The sequence below is a fragment of the Leopardus geoffroyi genome, chromosome A1 (assembly GCF_018350155.1).
Source record: "Leopardus geoffroyi isolate Oge1 chromosome A1, O.geoffroyi_Oge1_pat1.0, whole genome shotgun sequence".
NCBI lineage: Eukaryota > Metazoa > Chordata > Mammalia > Carnivora > Felidae > Leopardus > Leopardus geoffroyi.
The window spans coordinates 197,115,934-197,140,102 of NC_059326.1; the positions used below are offsets into that span (position 1 = coordinate 197,115,934).

General features: G+C 36.5%; 1 protein-coding gene across 10 annotated transcripts in view; it reads left to right on the forward strand.

The window, feature by feature from the left end:
• The window catches only part of CSNK1A1 (casein kinase 1 alpha 1), a 47,946-nt gene that overhangs the window by 20,462 nt on the left and 3,315 nt on the right, over positions 1 to 24,169 (forward strand). The window contains exons 4-12 of one of the 10 annotated variants that reach the window (XR_006701468.1): positions 3,541 to 3,639; positions 6,031 to 6,114; positions 10,384 to 10,523; positions 11,869 to 11,947; positions 12,947 to 13,021; positions 16,369 to 16,475; positions 17,467 to 21,616; positions 22,591 to 23,538; positions 23,571 to 23,893. Coding sequence is in view for 5 of the 10 variants with exons in the window: in XM_045437436.1 (XP_045293392.1) it covers positions 3,541 to 3,639; positions 6,031 to 6,114; positions 10,384 to 10,523; positions 11,869 to 11,947; positions 12,947 to 13,021; positions 16,369 to 16,475; positions 17,467 to 17,615 (733 nt within the window). In the remaining 5 variants the exon portion in view is untranslated. Of the gene's footprint in view, positions 1 to 3,540; positions 3,640 to 6,030; positions 6,115 to 10,383; positions 10,524 to 11,868; positions 11,948 to 12,946; positions 13,022 to 16,368; positions 16,476 to 17,466; positions 21,951 to 22,590; positions 23,894 to 24,169 lie in introns of those variants that run through there. The other 9 variants (XR_006701474.1, XR_006701478.1, XR_006701463.1 and 6 more) reach the window with 9 other exon arrangements.

Here is a 24,169-nt window from a genome sequence, read left to right on the forward strand (position 1 = left end):
CTGAGCCACCCAGGCGCCCCCTGAAAGCTATAGTTTTGAGGAAAACAGTACTGAAATAATTTAAGGAAGAATTTTTGACCAAGTAAATGTTTCTTGAAGTAATGAATTCTCAGCCATTGCTAGTATTTAAGCAAAACCGGGGAAATTTTGAAAATGTCATGAATTAAATTCATGCACTGGCTGAAGGTTACATTGTTTTAAAGCCAGGGTGCCTGGGTAGCTCAGTAGATTAAGCATCCGACTTCAGCTCAGGTCATGAATGATCTCATGATCTGGGAGTTTGAGCCCCCAAATGGGCTCTCTGCTGTCAGCACAGAGCCCGCTTTGGATCCTTTATCTCCCTCTCTGTTTGCCCCTCCACTCTGGTTCTCTCTTCTCTCAAAATACATAAACTTTGTTAAAAAAATATATACATATAATATATGTATTACACATATGTATATAATATATATTACATATTGTATATATATTATGTATGTGTAATATATATATAATGTATATAAAGCCAGAACTTCTATTTTTTTGTCTTAACAAAATAAGAAAAATGATTTTAAAGAGTTTTAAGATGGGGGAATGATATCAGGAAGAAGCCTTCAGGTAGTGGATAATATGGTTAAAGATGATAGGTAAATGTCAAGGAATTTGTAATTTTAAATATTTTTTTTAAGTTTATCTTTTTGAGAGAGAGAGCACGTGTACACATGTAAGTAGAGGAGGGGTGGGGGTGGGGCGGGGAGAGGGAGAGAATCCGAAAGCAGGCTTCAGGCTGTCAGGGGAAAGCCCGACATGGGGCTCAGTCTCAACGGAACCGTAAGATCATGGTCTGAGCCGAAATCAAGAGTTGGACGCTCAACCGACTGAGCCACCCAGGCGCCCCAAGGAATTTATGATTTTAAATTTTGGTCAAGAAACAAGGGCAGGAAAATGATGGAAATGTTTCAGGTTAAACTCAGTGCTGTGGAAGAGAATATTTTTAAAATTTAGATTGGATGTTGAAGTAAAATGAGATGGTAAGAGTATAAAACCAAAGGATTAGAAAATAGTGTTCAGTCTCTGTAATCAGCATCGACATTTCCAGTAAGGTTAACATAAAAACTGAGGGGCTCAACCAATGTTAGCAAATTACATTGTTTTATTTGTGGTACGATAAGAATTCAAACATTGAAAGGTAAAAATCCTTCTATGTTTTAAGTAACATGAGTGAATCCTAGTAAAAGAGTTTATATGCTGTAGGTTCAGTAACACAGAGGTATTCATACAGAGAACATTTATTTGGGGCTGCTGCTTTACTTAGCACTGGAGGGTGCAAAGAAGAATAAGAACTCTAGTCCCTTTCTTCTAGGAGTGTAGAAGTTAGAGAAACAGAAAAAATACGATGTTCAAGATTTCTGTGATAGAAGTCTATATTGGGTACATGTTAACATAGAAAAAAAGTAGTTCAAGGAAGGGTGTCGCGAGAAAGCAATGGTTTAAGGAGGTAACTGCTAAGTCTTGCTATGTATATGATACATTAATAACACTTGAAGGTAAGTAGTTGGTGCCATTTATTATCTTTGCCGAACCTTTTCCCAACAAGTTAATAATCCTGATTTAATGATGGGTATCACTTAGTTAGGACAAATAAGTACATTAAATGGGCTGAATGTTTTGTTTTAGTTCCGTTAATAAAGTACAAGTTGCTGCTATAACTAAAAGTACTGTTTGGACATTGTATACAGCTACTTCCTTGAGTATAAATAGTTTAAGCTAGAGATGACAAATTTGGCTTCAAGAGACACTTGTCAAGGTTCACAATCTGTATGGTAATAAAAGCTCTAGGGAAAATGGGGACAAATAAAAAATAGAATCCTGACACATACTACTGAGAAGAGCAAGAACATATGGGTAGAAAGGTAATAGTCTTTGGATATTGAAAACATTTTCAGATGCTTCTAAGTATCTTATAGACACTTAGACATATTTGATAATTTGAAAATTAAAACACAGAAGGGATTAAAAGTGATGCCATAAAGTTACAAGACAGTTTTTTAAAATTAAAATGTATTTACATAACAAACGTAAATAAAAAGATTGTTATGTGCAAAGAATTCTTAAAATCGACAAGACTAGGACAAGCCAAAAAAATAACGGACAGAGTATAGATTGATAGTTCGTAAGATAGTAAATGAGAAGACTTTTAAACCAAGTGTTAGGGAAGTAGAAGTGAGGTCAATACCTGCCATTGACAGAATTTAGAAAGAATTAAAGTTTGCCAGTGGGAAGAAGAATATTCTTAAGTACTGCTGGGAAATGAATTGTTAGAGCCTGTGTTGAAAGACATTCTGATGCCACCTATCAAAATGATAGCTGCTTCAACTGACTCTCCCTACAATTAATTGTATGGGGTTTATAGTCCATAGGAATAAAAGCACCAGTAGATAAGGATTGATTGGTTTTAATCAATTGGTTTGAGAGAGAGAATGAGCAGAGGAGGGGCAGGGAGAGACGGGGACAGAGGATCCAAAGCAGGCTCTGCATGCTGACAGCAGTGACCCCGAAGCAGGGCTCCTACTCAAAAACCATGAGATCATGACCTGAGCCGAAGTCGGGTGCTTAACTGACGGAGGTACCCAGATGCCCAGATAAGGATATATTTAAATATATTAATAGCATTATTGTTTACAGTGGGAAGATACTGGGAACAATGGAAATAATTTAAGTTGGGATGATCATGGAGAACCTAATGCCAAAGACCTATACCATTCAACTTGGCAGAATGTCCAAGCAATTAAGAAGAGGTTGTTGGAATGACAGGCTTCCTATTCAGTTTTTGAATGTGATTTGATTGTTATTACTGAAGTGTGGAGGAAAAACATGGGAGAGTTCAAAAAGCATCTAAGAAGTAAAACCCAGCATGTATATGTCCCCATGTGTTATGTTTATGTTGTATATGCTACTGACTTCTGGGAATGTTTGGGTTGTTTAGTTAAAAACAAGCCAACAAGAATAAAATGAATAGGATGCTTCCATTCCAATTTAAAACAGTAGCAACTTCTATCTTTCAGTTGGTCAACACCTTCTGTTCCCCCCGATTATATGTGTGTCTTGAGTTCGTGAATGTATGTATGTAAGAGCACAGAAATGGATAATGCCAGGCTATTCTAACACAGGTTACCTCAGGTGGCATAGAATTGGGGTGGAAAGTTGATGATTTAGCTTTTCCTAACTGAAACAATTCTAAACTTACTATTTTATAATTTAAAAATTGCAAACATCAGTTCTTTCTGTCAGGTTAGATGATTGTCATATTTATTATCATTAATACTAGAACATGCCAAAGAATGGGGCGGGTTTATGCTTAGATATTCATCAGTCTAGAGATAAATGGGGAGCCTGGTTGCCCTTTACATTTAATTTTGTCTACCACTGTTTTTGTGAATTTAATACCTGGGATCTTGAAAAATAATTGAGATACTGAAATAATTGAGAAATAATGTGTTGCTTTCTTTTTTCACAATTCAAATCACATGATTATCTCTCCCCCCCCCTCCTTTTTTCCAGATGATCAGTAGAATTGAATATGTGCATACAAAGAATTTTATACACAGAGACATTAAACCAGATAACTTCCTAATGGGTATTGGGCGTCACTGTAATAAGGTTAGTCAAATGTTCTCTGCATGAAAGAGCAAAGAGTAAAAACTCCAAGAATTGCTTTGGTAAACTTTGAATCTTTAAAAAGTCATAGGAAATTGTATTTGCTGTTGATGATTGCTTTAAAAGATTGTGCTAAAGGGTAATCAGCTAACTCTTATTAACTTAGTAACTTGAAATAAATTTTCTTCCAACTTACCCAACCCAGGTTAATTATCTGTATGGAAATATAAAATTCCCAAGGGCTTTCTAATGAAATGTAATCATCTGTTATTTAACTATTCAAAAGTTGTATCTATTTTTCATTCGTTGAAATAGTAAAAAACCCCATATACATTTTTTCCTGAATGCTAAAATCAGATTTTAACCTTTGTCACTGAAGCGTGGGTTTTTGCAATATATGTGCTTGTGCCAGCGTGGGGACCACTGACCCATCTGTCACCATGGCGTTAACATTTGCTGACTGAGCATGATCATAATGAGAATTCTTCAGTCCTTGGATTTGTGTATTCAAAAGGTTAACTTTTGGGCCTGCTTCAAAAGTAGTTGACAGTTTCTTACTTGGGTGCCAAGTTGGGTGGATTCTCTACCCCTTCTCCCCCTTTTAAAGGAAAATATAGTCAAGTGAAATGAATGTTCATACAACAAAATTAGTATTCATTGGGGTCTCAGAATGGTTGAACGTATGGGGTGATTGGGTTTGAGCTAGTGACGCATGATTGCAGTTAGAAACTAATTGTGTTGAAATTTTTCTGCAATGATTAGTTTTATTGAGTGAATTGCTTTATTTATCGATTCAATGTTGAGCTCGGGCAGACAGGCAGCATTGGCAATGCACTAAGCATGTTATGATCTGATGATCTGATAGAAATTCTCAACTTCAGGACAACATGGGGCTTTTTGGTTTTTGTGGGTTTTTTTTGTTTTTGGAAGGAAGATTCCCATTTGTTTTATTAAGTCATTAGGAAGTGTTTGGTGTTTTTTAGGTCTGGCTATAAATGTTTACCTTTGTTTGCCTGTATGAATGCCAACTTGTAGCCATTACCATTAGAACTGGTGTTATTTGCTAATGTGTGAGACATTGATGTTGGTCTTACCAAGTTTTAGGAATTTAAATTTTTTTGTAAGCTAACCTTTAAATAATGAAAGTGTGTATATCTACATATAACTTACCTTGCCATTCCCAAACTGCATCTTTGTTTATTTTTAAATATTATGTAGCTTCTCTCTCTGAAGCATCCAGGTTCTTAATTGTTATTGTAAAACCTGGTGGTTTAATTGAAAAAAATTTTACTGGTCTTAATTTTTGGGGCATTTCTGTTAGTTTGACCCTGATCTTTGGCCATTTCCCAGCCCCCCCTTCCCTATTTTCTTCCTGATAAAGACCCACTGTCCTCATGTGATCTGTGTTCTGCATGTTGACATTGCAGTACATGGTTTTTGTCTTAAAATTAAATGATGACCTAGATAATAACTCTTTGCTCCCTGCCCCCCTTTTAAAAATAGCTTTGTTAATTACATAGTTGTGTTAGGATGTCCAGTTTGCCCCATGATGAAAACCTTTTTAGGCTCTTGTGTCCTCTTTAGAGATACTAAAAAATATTGTGGAGCTGCTTGCTGTTAATAGATTCAGAGAGTCCCTAGGGTAGAAGTGCAGTGTTTCACTTAACTAAGATTCAAATGCTAAATGTTGTTCTTGAACATTTTAGATTAGTGTTTTGTTTCTGTAGTTGGTTTTTAGTGTTTTCTTTCTGTATTGTAGTTTGAAAAACATGCCAGTTTTATGAGACTGGAGTCTTTGGTTAGTTTGTTCTAGTAGTTTTCTATTCGTGGGAACAAATGGGGGCTTTTGAGGTTGATTTTTTTTTTTTTAAGTCAAATTTCTTACTTGGAAAATTGTTCTGAATTTGATATTTAGGAGTGACCACTCCGATCTTAGTGAATTTATTCATCTCTTCCAGTAATCAGCCCTGCATGCTTATGAAAACCAATTTTGAGGTGACTAAATGCCTTCTACCTCTTCCTTACTGAAGATTTTTTTCCCCTGTACAATCTTTTTTGGGGGAAGGGCAGATTGTGGTACCAAATACTGCAGAGCCAAATTCCCCATTTTTGATGAAAATATTAAAGAGCCAAATGTCACCATTGCTATCCCTGATTCAGGCAGTGACACAATATAGTGGCATTAAAAACTTGAGTATTTTCCAGAATTCAAATGTTCTCGAGCATGTGATTCTTATTTGGAAAACTGAGAAGCTACAGTGCTTGGTGGAAGAAGGATGGCATTTGGCTACCCTGTTCTTTCTCTAATGCCTCGGTGTTGCCTGTCTGCGCCGGCCATTGTTGCAATGTAAGCAATACTGTTTGATGCACTGCCACCCTCTATTGTCTGTTTAGTGTTTAGAATCTCCAGTGGGGAAGAGGAAAAGAAGCATGACTGTTAGTACTTCTCAGGACCCATCTTTCTCAGGATTAAACCAGGTCTGAAACTGTCTCCTATTCCAACCTCAATCCCAAATTCATGTGCTTTTCTTTTTTATTGTTTTCTTTTGATTATTTTTGTTTTGTTTTAATTCTGGAGAATGTAGATCTTGCTCAAGCATCTCTTACGTTGGCATTATTCAGACATACTTGGCAAACATATAACATTACTAAGATGTTTTTTTGTGGCTTTTGCTTAAAGCTTGTCAAGTGTAGAGAAAACCTAAATGAAAACAGGATTATGTTTAGATCTGTAACATCCACATGAGGAAATGATATGTTGGTCTAGTATTGAAATTCTTTAATGGTAAACTTGAGCTAGACTTTAGTTTTTAAGAATGCATTTGGAGTTGCAGAACTTTTAATGCATGAAATATATCTAAATTCAGTTGCATCAGTGCTGTATGATGAATATATTCTGCCTCAATTCTCTTCCCCTTCCCTAGTGAACTTCAGGTAAGTGTAGACCAGATTTCAGATCTAGTGTGTCTAGAATTGATTTTACCTCAATATGTGAATTCTCCGACTTCAGCCAAACGGCATAAAATGCTCAAAGAGCATCATGTGCTCTGGAACTAGGAGACATTGCAGTCTAACAATGTAACAGTAACATAATTGAAGCACTTAGCAAACAATTACCATTAATAACATGTAAGATAAATTAATGCATAACCTGATGATTTAGTGTTTGGCAGGCTAAGTAATAAACACCCCCGTACTTTTCTTAAAAAAATTTTTTTATGTAAGTGGAAGTCTCCACTTCTTTTTTTCATAGAAGTTGGCCAACTTTGTTAAGCTCTTGAGCAAAGAAGTGAATGTTAATCATTCAATGTAGTGTACACTGAGAAGGAAGTATTGGCATGAGTAATCAAAAAAGATAAGTTGAATTTGGTATAGTTTCAAAGTATGTTCCATACTTTGTACCACATGCATCATCTGAGTAATCATTTAATCCTTTTCTGTACTGCCCAGCATTATTCCAGGGATCATCTTCTGCTGTTACTGGTTTCTGAAACTCAAACTTATTTTTATTCACGGAGAAATAGTAATTGTTGTGACTAGATCTGACGTGGGGAGGGAGAGAGAGAGGATGGTGGGTAATTAGGCACTTTGTAAAGCATCTAGTTCCCCATTTTTGCTTATCCATTCATTCACACAACTTCTATTTTGTAACATAATCATTTAGTAACTTCCATAAAATGACATTGAATCGATTATATTTTCTACATACAGATTAGCTGGGTTGTGAGGAAAAGTGATCCTGTGAATGTTTTGAAAGGGCAAGGAAATGTGACCCTCGTTAGGTGAAAAATTGCCAGATTAAACTAAAAACTAAAATTATCGATAGTGTTTCTAAAAACACCTCTGCTAAAATAAAATGCACCTCTGCTGAATGAAGTTATCCCACTATGCCCAACATTAATTCACTCCCACATGCCTTTGAAGAATAGACTGCATTCTGTAAAACAGGCACAAATTTTACTTAGAACACAAAATAAAAATTCACAGAAAAGCAGCTTGACCCACCAGAGAAATTACTTCTTTTGCATATGCAAATGTATAAAAATATATTATCTTATGACTTACTGAACATTGACTTTTCCTTGTTTGGTTCTCCCTTTACATATTTGCGGCTGTTTGGTTGTATCCTTGGAAACATGGTGTCATGTAAACACTTCCATTTTGTGTATATTCATTTTTAAATTCAAAGCAGAGAACTACCAAAGAAGCTTGATAGGTACCAGAAGATCATGAACTACCAAGAGATTAAAAAATTTTTTTATGTTAAGTAGCTTTCTTTTTCAGTTATTTGTTCTTATTTTCACCTTTGCTTAGCAGTGAAATTATTTTTCCTGACTTACTTTCAGTTTTTATAAGAGGAGAAAATTTAAGTTGTTTTATTTCCTTTGTAGTTTTTTGTTTTGATATTAAAGATTGAAATATTTGAGAAGACAGTGTTTGTATTTATTTTTTGTTTTCTAAAACTACATTTCATCCTTTAGCATTGTGGAAAGAAAGAACACTAGAGAACATTGAGCTTTCATGGAACAATCTTTTAAAAAGTTGTGAGAAAATGTCTGGTCATTGAGTTGCAAATGGAGCAACTGAATGTAGACTTGGACATGAAGGACACTATCAGATCTAATTTGTCAGAGTTATTCTTATTTTCTCCTCCATTTTGAAGTACTAAAAGAAGCAATCCTAGGAAATGTCCATTAGAGGAGAGTCTTTGTCTTAATTGCCTTTTGTTTAAAACTCACGTAATTCTTACGGGCATTTAAAAAAATACTGTGGAGCTGGATGTCTTTTTGTGTTTGTTTTTGCCTTGTTTTCTTTTCAGTGTGAATCTGCAGAACTTAAGTCATGCTTTTTGGTTTGCTTAACAGAAATGTATTTTGCTTATTTTAATATTTGTGTACTGAACCCATTTTCATATCAAGAGAAAAAGTAGGAGTGTGAGCTTTATTTCTCTTTGTGTGTTCTAAGACTTTCTCTTGGTCGTATAATAATGCGATTGCCGAGGAAGTGAATTTAATCTTACTAGATAGGTCTCATTATCCAGTTAAATTTTACTAAAAATTTGCTCTTCGTTCTTTCATAGTAGACCAGGGGAAAATAGGTATGTCCTTGTTACCTTGGTGACAATAAGCTGAAACCTCAATGTCTTTTCCCATCCAGTGTATAAAAAAGGCCTGCCTTTTTTTTTTTTTTTTTAAGATTTTTCTTAAAGTAATATCTACCCCCAACGTGGGACTCGAACTCAAAACCCCAAGGTTACGAGTTGCATGCTCCACCCGCTGAGCCAGCCAGGTGCCCTTCCATAGAAGTGTTTTTTACCCTCCTAAGAGAGGCACTTGATCAGATTTTTTTTTCACCCAAATCAATCACTTTATTTTTTGTTTGTTTTTAATTTTTTCTAATGTTTATTTATTTTTGAGAGAGAGACAGAGCATGAGTGGGAGAGGGGCAAAGAGAGAGGGAGACAGAATCTAATCTGAAGCAGGCTCCAGGCTCTGAGCTGTCAACCCAGAGCCCAATGTGGGGCTCCAACTCACAAACCATGAGATCATGACCTGAGCTGAAGTGAGATGTTTAACCAACTGAGCCATGCAGGCCCCCCTCAATTACTTTATTCTTACACACACCCTAAGAGGCTAGGTGATGGGTTTCTTAGGATATCATAGATTGTAAACTGGACAGAAGGGACCCAAAGTCTGCCTAATGGAAAGAAAAACTAGAAAACGTAGGCACAACTAGGGAAAAAAAAGGTCTAGGGCTAGGTACTAAAAGGGCACCTAGACCTGCCTGTTGGATAATCTTTGTAGACATAACTTTAATAAGAGAATTTATGATAAAGACTAAAATTTGAAATAAAGATTATTTATTTTGCTTTAGAAGGTACGTAAATAAATACTGGATTTTTTTTTCTTTTTTGTCAAAAATAGGGGGGTTTTTTCCTTCAAAAATTAGCTACATTACAAACATATCTTACTCCCATGTGTCCCATATAAACATGATAGCACTAAACATTATTTTGTTCTAAAATACTAGTCTCGTTTTTAGTTAGCTCCTTTAAACTGCTAATTGTAAGTTATCTTGGTGTAAATAGATACTAAGTGCTTTTTTTAAGATTTTGGATCCATATTTATATTTCCCAGAAGTTTAACCTGATGAATGGATAAATATCAGTGGGAAGCAGTAGAATGTAATGCATGCTTGTTTTAAAAATGCTTATTTTTTTGTTAATAAAAATCTTGGTTTTGTTGTTAATATCAAACTTTTCCAAGTTGTCTTATTTTAGATAATGAACATTCTGTTGCTATACTGAAGGAAGAATAGCCTTTGCAAAATGGAAGAATTCCAGATAGCTTACGTTCAGTTTTTGAAACCTCATGCTTGTTTACCAACAGTAACAGGATGTCAGGTTTCATTATGGCACACAGCACGCTTTTCAACTCTGCTATGAAGCATGTATATATTTCTTCACTACTTTTCTAAAGACAGGCTCCCGAGTGTGTAATAAACTGGGCCTGTGAAGTTGGTTCAGCTGACAAGGATCGACCATTTAACTGTATTTGCTTTAACTTGATTTATTGATGAGAACTAGTAAAAACTTACTGGAATGTTAAGTTTGTTCATTATCTGTTTCGCTTACGATACTTTATTTTGAAATAGTTGAACAAGATAGAATAGATGCTGTTGAATGAGTAAGCAGCAGTTCAACTGAGCAAGGTTGGAAACCTAATATCCCTTTATTTTCTTTTAAAGTTATTCCTTATTGATTTTGGTTTGGCCAAAAAGTACAGAGACAACAGGACAAGGCAACACATACCATACAGAGAAGATAAAAATCTCACTGGCACCGCCCGATATGCTAGCATCAATGCACATCTCGGTATTGAACAGAGGTAAGTTTGAAAAATGCATGTGTTTCTCAGATCCATAGCAAAAGCCACTAATGGGTTTTGGAAATATTTTAACTAGTTTCTTGTGATGCCTAAAGATGTCTCTTGGCTGAAGATTTGAAAGATGCTTATTAATTCTTTTACCTGTTGAGCTTTAGTCAGTGCTGTGATGCCAGTTAAACGAGAGACCTTTTGTTTCTTTGTTGAAGGTTGTCTCTTGGGGAGAAAATACTCCGTGATGGAAAATTAGAAGCATAAATGTAATTTTATCTTGATGTTTGTTTGTTTACTTGCAACTGAAGACAGTAGTACTTATTTTCTTCATGCTGATCTTGAATTTTTATATTTTAGTGATGCAAGTTGAGTTTGGAAAATAATGTTTTAGTTATTTAGTTTTACAAGGAAAATGTTACCTGAGTCCTAATGAACTAAGAGGGGGTTGGTGGGCCATCTCATGTTCTGCTCTTCACTCCTACATAAATTAATAAGATCTGATTTGAAGTAAACATTGTCATGATCTCGGTGCTTTTTCTATTTCTTCTATCTTCTATTTTTTTCTGGTCTTTCATCTTCCCTTCCTCTTTTACCAATCAATTTTTATTCCTTAAAACAAGCATAGAAATGATAAATGATATGCTTCTAGGTTCGGGAACCTCAAGAGAAGGATCTTAAGCTTAGGAAATGTTCAGTGTGTATGTGTATATATATTCGCATGCATCATTAATTGGCTTTAAAATGTTAATTGGGGAGCTTGGGTGGCTCAGTCAGTTAAGCATCTGACTCTTGATTTTGGCCCCGGTCATGATCTCATGGTTCATAAGTTTGAGCACCATCACCACGCTGTTGGTGCGCAAGGAACCTGTTTGGGATTCCCTCTCTCTTTGCCCCTACTCTGCTGTGTTCTCTCTCTCTCTCTCTCTCTCTCTCTCTCTCTCTCTCTGTGTCTCAAAAATAAACAAACTTAAAAAAAATGAAATGCTAATTTATTTCAGCATCCCTCAAGTTAGTTTTTAGGAGCTTCTGCAAAACTTAAAAGTGTCCTGCTACTTTGTACTTTGTTCTGTCTTCTTCATTAACCTCATTTAGAAAGTTGTCTCGCTAAATCCTTTTTGCTCTTTAGAAATTAAATTGCAGGACTGTGTTGGATTTTATAATTTTGTGTTCTGTGAGAAAATTTTGTTTAGAAGTAACTCGTTATGAACTTTCTTATTACTTTAAGTACCTTCTTTCACAAGCCACCAAATTGCTCTTTCTCTTCGCTTGGGAAAACTTCTCGTGTACCTGGCTTTTTTTTTCCAGATGCTTTCCATAATAATTCCAGCTCGTAAATTTACATTTTCTTTTCTAGCCGCCGAGATGACATGGAATCATTAGGATATGTTTTGATGTATTTTAATAGAACCAGCCTGCCCTGGCAAGGACTAAAGGTAAACCAGACTTCCATTACCAGTCTTTTTGTTTTGGTTTAAGAATAAAAATACACATTGGAGATGAACTTTAAGGTCCCTTTGAAACCTAAAGCTTTCTGAGAGTGAATTAACTTTATTTTAACCTTTTATTGGGAAAATAAAATCTGATCGCTTCAGCAAGAATTAATAGAATCCCATTGTCAGGCCTGAAGAACAATTTCCTTTGGGACAGTAAGCAGATACCCACTGGTAACCAGTAGCTTTATCCGAATGGAAATTGACGTGGGCTAATTAAAGGTGGAGGCTTTCTGATTTTGATGTGTTGCCAGTGTGTTGAAAAGGAAGACTTTTATGTGTAGTAAAACTGGTTCGTCTAGTAGTACTACTAGCTATATTATTTAATTATCCTAACATTTGCTCCTATTAATTAGGAGTTTCACCTTGATTTTTGTGAGTGTCTGTTAATGATAAAATCACTGTGTCCTAGAATTTAATGGCTATTCTGATACTTTATTGTTCCTTTAAAGGAAAATGGTCCCTGTGTTTACTTAGCATCTGTGAATTAGATAAATTGCTCAGTGCTTGTGTGGATAGCCCTATCAAAAATGAGTAATTTTTACACTGGAAAAGTATTTTGACGTAACGTAACTTACTAATGTTACTAAATGTTGAGCACTTTTGTTGGTATTGAGCTGCCTTTACTTTTGCCCTTGTGTTGAGTATTGATTATGAAAACACATTTCAGATTTGACTTCATCCATTTTTACTTAAATCATGTTCCTATTAGACTTACCCTTTCCTAATAGCTAAAAATGTTCTTGAGGTAGAAACACCGGTAAAGAGCTATCAGTGTGGGTGGGGGTTGGGTGTGTTTTATTTACTTTGATTTGGTTTTAATTCTAAGGTATGATTTCTCTTGAATCTCATGTTGACATTTATGTCTAGTGGGTTAAACTAACACGGTTCTTCTCAATAGTATTGACTATGTCTATGTGGTTTGATTCTTATTTTCCACAGGCTGCGACAAAAAAGCAAAAATATGAAAAGATAAGTGAAAAGAAGATGTCCACTCCTGTTGAAGTTTTATGTAAGGCAAGTGTGCTTGAGGCCTTTTTTTTTTTTTTTTTTTAATAAATAATCCAAGAAGAGGGAGCATTTTATTTGCCTGTCCTGGAACTTAAACATCCTATGAGGTAGCTAGCTACTACCATTTTTAATTTACTTTTTGATGATTCTAAGTATCTTTAAGAGTAGCTTGAGTATATGAGCCATTTTATTTTTTAAAAATGTCTACTTATTTTGAGAGATTGGAAGAGGGAGCATCCCACGCAAGCTCCGCACTAAGTACAGAGCCCTATGCGGGACTCCATCCCGCAACCTCAAGATCACAACCCAAGCTGATACCCAAGCTTAACCAGCTAAGCCATCCAGGCATCCCTTTAGGAATCATTTCAAATAAGTATTTTATGTTTCTCATTTGTTTGGGTTCTGTAATCTGTTAAAAACTAGAGGGGGGAAAAAAAGGGCATGTAAAGTTGTCTAGTGGAACCTCACTAGTTCATGAGAAAATAAATATTCTCATCCCTAAACTGGTGCCAGAAAATAATGGATATCGGCAGTTGGCAGGCATATCAAGGAGTAGGGAGACAAAGGCATATCACAGTATTCCAAAAATAGCCAATGGTGGACAATATAGGCGACAGTTGGAATCAGGCTCATTTCTCTTAAATCTCAAGCTTTGTAGAGAAGCCTAGGAGTTGAGAATGGAGAGCTGTCGGTTTCATGTTGGATAACCGTGGTCTCTTACATAGAAAGAAAACCACCTGGTCATCTTTGAGACAACAGTGGCATAACCGACATAATTAGAAGACCGTATATAATTATATAGTTGGGTGTTGGGAAGTCAACATGGAGTTGAAATAGTACTTTGTGGAAGGGGGAAAGTGGTGTTTTTATGTATCCCTATCCGCAAATTTCCTTTTTCCTTCTCCACATCTACAGTTAAAGGAGGGATTGGGGTGGGTAAGAGACTATGTTCTTTTCTGAGATTCAGGATTTGTTTTAAATTAATAAATACATTGTAGGTCCATGAATAAAATGTTCTTGTCTTAATGGTGCCCCCAGATAACTTTTTTTTGTTTTAAGTTTGTTTTTGAGAGGGAGACAAAGAATCCCAAGCAGGCTCCGTGCTGTCAGGGCAGAGCCTGATGCAGGGCTCGATCTCACGAACCATGAGATCATGACCTAAGCCGAGATCAAGAGTCAGATGGATGCTTAACCTACTGAGTCACCCAGGCGCACTCTCCCCTCCCCACCCCCCCAACTTTAAAATCTGTATACTTCAGGAAGCAAAACATGTGTTCTGTACACTACTATTTCTATGCAACAGAATGATTCATTTGGCTTACCGGGAAAGTCAGCCATTTTTCAGGAAGAGAAAGGGAGTGTTAGCACATCATCTGCTTCTGGGTTACGTATAATTTTGATCTAGAAATTGTGAACTAGGTCTCACTTTCTGGATTAGCCACATATAATTGTCAGGGTGCAGTGAACACAGAGTATTAGTATTATTAAAAAGTAGTGAGATTGTTTTCAGTCTCGTTACTAGTGGTAACTACTTCATATCTGTATTAGTTACGGCATTGGTAGTTTTCTTTTGTGAAGGTTTTGCCCGCTGTCATAAGATAGCAATGCATGAAGTATACTATTTGACTTTTACTTCTGGTTGTTTAGCTCTATTTGGAATACATAAATGCAGGTTCATCTGGTATGTGCTGTTTAATGTCTTTTTAAGAATTTAAATAAAATGTATAATATACTGATTAGTTTCAGCTGTTCATTCTCGAACAGTGAAATAATATAAGAATGAAAGCTGTTTACATAAATGCAGTCAATAAAGATGAATGTTCCAAGTATATCCATTTTATCCTACCTTAGTTTTCTGGATACGAGAAATTTCTCAAAATCGGAAGGTTGTGGGAAGAGACTGTCTCTTTTATTTATTTATTTATTTGTATTTCAAAAAAAAAATTTTTTTTTCAACGTTTATTTATTTTTGGGACAGAGAGAGACAGAGCATGAACGGGGGAGGGGCAAAGAGAGAGGGAGACACAGAATCAGAAACAGGCTCCAGGCTCTGAGCCATCAGCCCAGAGCCTGACGCGGGGCTCGAACTCCTGGACCGCGAGATCGTGACCTGGCCGAAGTCGGACGCTTAACCGACTGCGCCACCCAGGCGCCCCGAGACTGTCTCTTTTAACGTAAAGCTCTTCACATATATTTGAGGGGAAGGATGCAGGGATTTTTGTTTTAATATTTTGCATTTCTACATTGGTGATGGCAAAATCTTTTTGGTGATTAATATCTATAGGCTCAGGGACGCCTGGGTGGCTCAGTCGGTTAAGCATCAGACTACAGCCCAGGTCACAATCTCATGGTTCGTGGCTTCAAGACCCACATTGGGCTCTGTGCAGATAGCTCACAGCCTGGAGCTGTTTCTGATTGCATCTCCCTCCCTCTCTCTCTCTCTCTCTCTCTCTGCCCCTCCCTCCCTCCTTCCCTCCCTCTCAAAAATCAGTAAACAACAACAACAAAAAATACAGGCTTAGAGATGTTTATATACATTTTTGAGAATCTTTCCTAAGAAACTGAAAATGGAAAAAGTTTATGCCTACAGGTGTTCTTACTAGTATTGTTTAGAAAAGAGAAAGATTTTAATTGCCTAAATGGCCAGTTACAGGGAACTAGTTAAGTATGATGTATTCACTCGTTTGGATATTGTACAGCCGTTCAGAAGCTTATGAAGAGGTTGGAAAATGACACAGAAAGATACTTGGAATATAATGTTGGTGGCAAAACAGTAATATGTAAATTATGTAAATAAAATAACAGTTGCGGAAAAAAGAAAAGGCAATCCCAGTCTTCGTAGGACAAAGCATTGGATTGATCCGTATCACAATAGTGGTTGCTTTGATTGCACTCTTGGTGATTTTACTTTTCTGTTTATGTAAGTATATTCTACTACAAAAAAGAAAGTAATTTCAGAGTCTGAGAGAAAGTGCCTGTTCACTGTGCCTTTGTGGCAAATAACATTACCGGCCTCGATTTTTGTCATTTGTTCATTGTTTTCCATTGAGTTGTTAGACGTTGATAAAGTAATAAATTAACAAGTGGGTTCTCCAAGTTATTTAAGGACATAATACTGTAGGGAAAGGAACCATATTTTCTCTGTACATGATGAAGTGGTCAGAACAATGAAATTTTATTAAATTTATGAGGATACCAAGTCTTATTAGTTGCGTTCTCAGATCTTACGGCAAAGTAGTAGTAAAGCACTGTCCTCAAACAAGTTTTGCTTGCATTTTTAAATGCATTTATTTTTCTGTCTTAAATAAGTTGTTTTGTTTTTTTACTTTGTGTTTTAACTCTTGAACTTGTAGGGGTTTCCTGCAGAATTTGCCATGTACTTAAACTATTGTCGTGGGCTGCGCTTTGAGGAAGCCCCGGATTACATGTATCTGAGGCAGCTATTCCGCATTCTTTTCAGGTCAGTTTTTAAGGTGTTTTTAAGACTAGAGACTCCAGGGAAGGAAATTAGTCAAATCCACCCAAGACATCTGTTCTGACAAGTAGTGAAATAGAGTGACTCTAACCAATATGAATAAAATATTAAGAAATTTGAGTTCATTTGGCATGTTTCCATTGTGATGCAAACGTGCTTGAAATTATTTTAGCTTGGGATGGAGAAACAGTTACTCAAACTCAAAGAATCTAACCTTTCCATGATAATGGCAACTCATGTTGCAATTCAAGTGACTGTTGGTGGTCCTTGGAACACTAACTTTGCTAATGGAACCCTATTTAATATCAAAATTAACAGCAATTTACATACGAGATAGTTATGGGGTGTATGATGGTGTGGGAGCAGGCCTCATACTCTAGGGTTCCCTGGTGCAACCCAGAAATGGTCTTGAGCGGATGGGGGAGGGCGATCGAGTGCATGTGGCTGGAAATCTTAGTTGGAAGAGAAGAAGAATCGGGGTAATTCTCTAAGTCCAGGAAAGTCTACTTTCCAAGCCACCAGCATACACATCTACACACACACACAAACACACCCACCTGCACCCACCCACCAAGCTTACATTCTCATACCTACTCTGATTTGTTCTTAGAAGGTGCTTCCTATTTGGATGTTTCCGTAGATAATTGACAGCTTGAGTGCTGTTCATTACCACTCCCCTGCCTCTTTCAAGAAAGGTTAAAAGTCAGCTTCTTTTTGAAAAAGGAGAAGATTTATTCTTATTGAATACATCAGACTGAAGTGTGGTGACATCATTTTCCTTCAGTTGTGACTTGTAAAAAGTGAAACTGAAGAGTTAAAAAGTCATGTATATGGAAAGAATTCTCTTAGGAGCTACCATAATCAGAGAAAATACTACCATTTTTCTAAAAAGTGCCCTCCCTGTTTTGCAGGTTCAGTAGAGTGTTCAGCCAGACTCTATTATTAAAGGATTAACACATCATTTTCTGTTTTCCAGGACTCTGAACCACCAGTATGACTACACATTTGATTGGACAATGTTAAAGCAGAAAGCAGCACAGCAGGCAGCCTCTTCAAGTGGGCAGGGTCAGCAGGCCCAAACCCCCACAGGCAAGCAAACTGACAAAACCAAGAGTAACATGAAAGGTTAGTAGCCAAGAACCAAGTGACGTGACAGGGAACAAATTGAACACAAAATTGGGTAATTCCTTCATTTCTAACAGTGTTAGATCGAGGAAGTGGTTTTGAAAGAAGTAAAAATTTGGCTCTGTGTTTTTACAAAGAGACGTCCTTGGAAAATTTGACTACTAACTTTAAACCCAAATGTCCTTGTTCATATATATATGTATATGTATTTGTATATACATATATGTGTGTATATATTATATCATTTCTCTTGGGATTTTGGGTCATTTTTAACAACTGCATCTTTTTTACTCATTCATTAACCCTTTCCAAAATAAACATTTGGTGTTGGGAATATGGTATACTCAATCAATCCAAAATCCTAGACCTAACACTTGTTGATTTTTAATAATGAATCTGGTTAGCCGTGGTATTTTGACTTTCAGACTAACAGTGTTAAGAATTTTTCTGCATGTTAATGCTGTAGCATTTAAAATGAAAAATGGTGAACATGGTCCGATTTCCAGAGGTGGTGCGTCTGGCATTGACCCCAAAGTGTCTATCTTCTCGGTTGCGGAGCATCTCATTTACGTTCTTAAATGCTCAAATAACTGAAAAGCTCGACACATCTTTCCTACTCAAGAACCAGATCTCTCTTTTGGTTGCTATTTAACTACCTAGGTTCTTAATTTTAAAACGCTTGTTTTGTTTTAGGCTTTCTTTTATGGAACCTTGCAAATACTCAGGGTCTGGGAATTCATTATGGAATTGAACTCTGCAGTTAGGCCTTGCAAATTGGAAAAAACTGGGGCAAATGCCACTGAACTGCTAGTCTCTTTCCTTTCTGTCTCTGGCACTCTTGGTGCTACTAAGGAGTAGAACTGTTGGGGCACATTCTTGTCACTGTTGCCATACAGTTCGACTCCCGAGTTTCATGGTTTTTGTTTGCTTTTCTTTACCCCCGTTGTTCCCTTTCTGGGGCTTACCTCCTGATACCTGCCTACTTTCTGGAAGGGGTGGGCAGGTAAGGTTTGGTTTTTGTGGTTTCTAATTATTTCATTTCTGAATGACTGCTCTAGTCTGAACCTAGCCTTCTTTGGGCTATATTTTTAGTATTGTATCTGAACAGTTTGGTAATTTAAAAACAGATTCCGATCTGAGGTTACTTTTCAAGAAGGAGAATTCACTGGTGTCATCCTCATCCCAGCAGCTCATCTGTTAGGAATGAAGTTGAGATTCTTTTCTTCAACATTTCTGTATTGGGGGAGGATTCACAGCTGAAAGCTTAGCGTAACGGGGGTTCTTAGATGATGAAATTTCCGCTCAGGATAACAAACACTGATGCTTGCCTCTGCATCTCAGTTGGGACCTAATTTTCCCTTTTGAGTGTTTTAATCATGATATAGCTAATCAGAGTGCCAAACTCTTAATGCGCTAGGTAGCTAGCTGGTATCACTGAGAAACGGTCCTACCAGTGTAACGTCTCTAAACTTAGGACTTGTTATGCCTAACATCTATTAAGGTATTTGCTTTTTTTCATAAAATGAAACCAATTTTTGCCTAAAGCTAGCTGGGATAATAGGATCATCACGAGTTGCAGTTTCTAGAACTAAAATTAGATTGAAATCTCATCTGACCTAGAACATTTCACTTCAGGCATTCAGCAGCCTTCAGAAAGAATTCCCTTATTTTGAGTTAGTTCCATTGTTAGTTTACTGTGTGTCTCTTTCTCAATAAACAAGCAGAATTTTTGTCCTGCCTCATCTAGGTCTTAAAGATGAGAAGTTGGATCCAGTGAGTTAGTATGTTTCCTTGGAAAAAAAATTGTAATTAAACTTAAGTTTAATCCTTAATTTTGTTTTGTAACTATTTTTCATAAAAGCAACTTTAAATATCTTACACAGTTTTCGGGGCACTTGGCTGGCTCAGTAGAGCATATGGCTCTTGATCTCAGGGCCTGAGTTTTAGCCCCACTTTGGGGGTAGAGTTCACCTAAAAAAAATAAAAAATCTTGCAAAATTTTCACGGCAATCATAGAAACAGGGTTTATATAAATTACTACATAAACATCAACTTGTAAAATATTGAAAAATTGGATTTTTCATAAAATGCATCATTTACCATTGACTGCTTTCAGAGAGACATTTTCAGGTGGTATATTTTGATTCCAAGCAAAATACTGCTTGCTACTAAAATGTACCAGGCCCTGGAATACAAACAACAAAATTGTGTTTGATCTTTGGCTTCTCGAAACGTTTGTTTTGTCTTGGATCTAGAACTTAGTGCCCCAGACAGATCTCATGTGAAATCCCCTCAGTATAAAGCCGTGAATGTGTACGGCAGGTTTGAAGGTGGCATGAAATAAGTTTGGGGAGCCCACTTCCCTAACCCCAGCCGTATTTATCCAGACCATATTGAGAAATCTCCTATGAAGTCTGGAGTTTGAAGACAGTCCCTTTAGGTGACTTACTCCTTATGTCAATCTCTATGTAATTAGGGTGTTTAAAAGCATGTTATTCTCTTAGGGTCCACTACAGTCATTTTTTTATTCAAGGAAGAGCTCCCCTGCAGCTCAACTCTTGAAGTCCTTTCAGTGACGATAACATCATATAATACATTTTTCTGGTTAAAACTTTAGAAGGCACTTACCTAATACATCCTATCAGTTTTTGTTCACGGAATTATATGCTGAGGTTTTCCAAAGCAGAGAATTTGGTTTCTTAAATGTATCTTAAGCACATGAAACTGTATACTGCAGGGATATCTATTCCTGGAAAAATCCCCGGAACTGGTTGACATACTAATATATTTTACGTTATTAGTTTTAGTTTTTGAAAATTGTATATGGGATGTTTCTTCCATGGAAAGGTGTGTGTGTAATAAGTTGTTTCAGCAGTTCACTGTGAATGTCCAAAAAGTCTTTTAAAGTCTGACTTACTCAGCTAAGATGGGTTTTATACGTGTAATAGACTTCTATCCTAATTACTTTTCTAAAGAAAAGATCTTTTGAAGTACTCCATTCCAAGGCCCATCAAAAGACTAAGAAATAAGGTGTTTCTTGTTTCTTGTAAAGCCCACTATGATGTGTACTAATTTTCGGTGCTCTTATGCCACAAGATTATAATTAGTTTTTATACATGTTAAAGAGAAAAATAAAAGATTCACATCTGAGACACTTCCAAATTCATTTCGCTTCCTTTTATTCAACTGTATGTGATTATCAGGAAAGTAGTTTTTAAGACATTTAAGAAGTACTAAAGGGAAAAGGAAATCTTTTTAGGACATTCAGAATCCAGTTGAGTTCACCATTTCTTTAGTTGAGGTCAGAGATGGGGAGAATTTCAGAAGGTAGTGAAGCCAAAGTTGGATCCTTACATAATTCTATTATCATCTTAGTCCCTCTGTTCACTACTCCAAGCCGTTGATATTAAGCATAGTTTTATCATAATCACATACGTGGATGTCAGATTGTTGACAGTCAAAAAATAGAAATTTTTTTCTATCACATTCTCCTACCATGTCCATGGTCTTCCTTGAATTACCTTCCAGTGTTTACTGGAATTCACCTACCATTTATGTCTAGCTTAACTTTTTCTGACTTCACCAATTGCTGCTAGGAACGTGGCTGGTCACTCAGCAACGTAACCCAAATCACAGGGGAAGACCTTGAAATAATCTGGAGACTGATCTTCTCTGAATACACTCAATCTAAAGAAGTGCCAGGGAGCTGCTTCTGCTTGCTGAAATTTTTGTCAGCTTTTTTCATTGTGGACACTACCACTGGAGAGAAAAGAGCTCAGTAACCCAACAGGAAATGAAGACGAGTGTGCAAGAATTGATTTGTGGTCATCTGAATGAATCTCACATCTCCAAGGCTGGCTGGACTTACCAAACATGAACTTGTCAGAAAATCTGGACGATACCACAACAGTCAGAAGACCTAGAGGAGTACAGTGTTGCTGTGACTCAGTGGTGTATAATGCAGACCATCTACCAGTTGGGGAAGGAATCAATTGTAACAGGTATTTCAAGTTCAACAACCTCAGAATTCTGTAATAGGGAAGACAAAAAAAAAAAAAGAGATACCAGTCTGTTTTTTTTTTTTTTAAGGCAGTTGAAGGGGTAATGTGTGTACTAAGTCATCATTTATCTTACTTGTAGTGATAAAAAAATCTATCTTTCCCAACTTTTATTTTTTTTTTAGTTTAGCATAGGAAAAGTTATTGTAGCTGTTTGTGTTTTTATTCTTGAGCTTTTATAGTGCCAATCTGATTCAAAATTCTCCCAAGTCTGATTATGATTTCTGTGCAGCCAAAAAAAAAAAAAAAAAAAAAAAACCAAAAAAGAAAAAACACAGACATGTTAACTAATAATAAATGGCATTACATCATGAATGTGAATACTGCATTCAGACTACTTTTAAAAAGTTATGGGGGCGCCTGGGTGGCGCAGTCGGTTAAGCGTCCGACTTCAGCCAGGTCACGATCTCGCGGTCCAGGAGTTCGAGCCCCGCATCAGGCTCTGGGCTGATGGCTCAGAGCCTGGAGCCTGTTTCCGATTCTGTGTCTCCCTCTCTCTCTGCCCCTCCCCCGTTCATGCTCTGTCTCTCTCTGTCCCAAAAATAAATAAACGTTGGAAAAAAAAAAAAATTAAAAAAATAAATAAATAAATAAAAAGCCCATCACAAACTTCAAGCCTTACTATTATATAAATATCCCTTTGAACTAATTTGTGGTTCTATTTAAAAAAAAAAAAATCAGGGACATCAGAAATGCATTCATAAATAAGAGCCAATGTATACTTTTCAGATTTTGGATTAAGGGGTAGAATCTCACTAGTTACATAAACATTTTTTTCCTTTTGCAGATTTGAAAAGAAACTTAAATGTAGCTATTAACTCAGTAGTTACAGTGATGGTCCAACTCAATTTTGACTTTGCTTTTTGCTCCCTTTTTTTTGTTTTGTTTTTTTGTTTTTTTTTTGTTTTTGTTTTTAGGAGCAAAGGGATCCCCTCCTTATTTTAACTGTTGTTGCAGTGAAGATGGGTGTTTGGACTTTTAGAAGCCAGGAGACACCACCTAAATTACAAGATAAAAACCAAGGAATCAATGCACACTGGAAAAAGGAATGCACTTGAAGATTGAATGTTGAATACTTGCTGAATGCTCCCATTGAGATTTTTCCTACATAAACTTGAGTAACATCTTAGGACAATTCTCTGGAGAAACATTGATCCCAGGGTGGAGTATCCTACCATTGGCCAATCTGAAGAGTTACATCTGGATCTGACTGCTCTATTCCTCCAGGAATATTTTTAGGCTAGCCTCTGTCTGATTCCTAAGCAATTGTAATCATTAACTGACCCAGTAATTTCTCAAATATCAGATGAACAGATACAGTTCTTACCTAGATCTAATTTTTATTCCTATTAAAGACACAAGAGTGTTCTAATATTTTGACATTGTAACTTACGTTTTCTTTTTAGTTAGTGATAGCGGTTTCTATTTTAAAGCTGTTTGGCTATTCAACGTAGTAATTAGATTATTCAGTATAACGTAATCACATAGCAAGGTGTGGTAAACAGTTTTAGTAGCTGTGTAAACAGTTTTCTTTATCATATTTAAGAATAATTGCAGGACTTGAAATCAAATGCTCATCAGGGTAAGGGTCATCTCTGATTAGCTAATTCATAGTTTTAATTTGCTTCACAGTATTCTGTATTTTAACATTGGAATTACGTTACAGAATATGGTCTTAATTTTAAGGTTTTTAATTCAGGTTTGATCTGACAGCCTTTTCTTTTTGTGCTTACTTTGCTAATTCTCTTTAGTAATATATACCAAATAGAATATTCCTTGTGGTGAAGTTCATTTTCAGAAAGCTTCATAAAATTTTTCATTTTGGCATTTACTTTATGAATTTAGTACTTGGGCAGGCAACAGAGGTTTATTTTATTTATTTTTTTTTTTAACAGAGGTTTATTTTGTGTCTACTCTGTTAGTCGGCGTAGAGAGCGAAAGAATGTGTACAGCACTATCCTCAGAGTGTTAGCACAATGTGTTTTTAAACGAATTAAGATGACTTTCAGCCCTCAAATGAACAAATTCCTAGTTAATGAGTGAGCCCATATTTCCCCAAAAATGATATATAAATGTTTGGTGTTATCTTTGCGGGGGGGGGGGGGGGAGGGGTGTGTGGGGAGGCATAGATTTTAGAAGCATATTATTTGTCCCACAGAGTCCATTGGAAATGGTCCAGCGAATGTTTGAGAAGCACAAAGAAGGGAGAAGTTTATGATGGTTTCCATGCTGAATTTAGAAGTGAGAGATCAGAGTGGGCTAGAAAAGAGCTATAATGAGGCCAGCTATAGGGGTTTGGAAGGGGATGAACCAAGGGGCATGGTCACCTCAAGGGAAGGCTTTTGGTGAGAAGAGGTGGTACTGATGGGGTTTTCGTGTTTTGGCTGAGGAATGGGCATACTTCCTTTCTGCCTTGAGCCATAGATAAAGCTTGTAGGTAATAGAGATAAGCATTTGCTCTAGTGGTCTTTTGCCACAGATGGAACATGCAGCTGT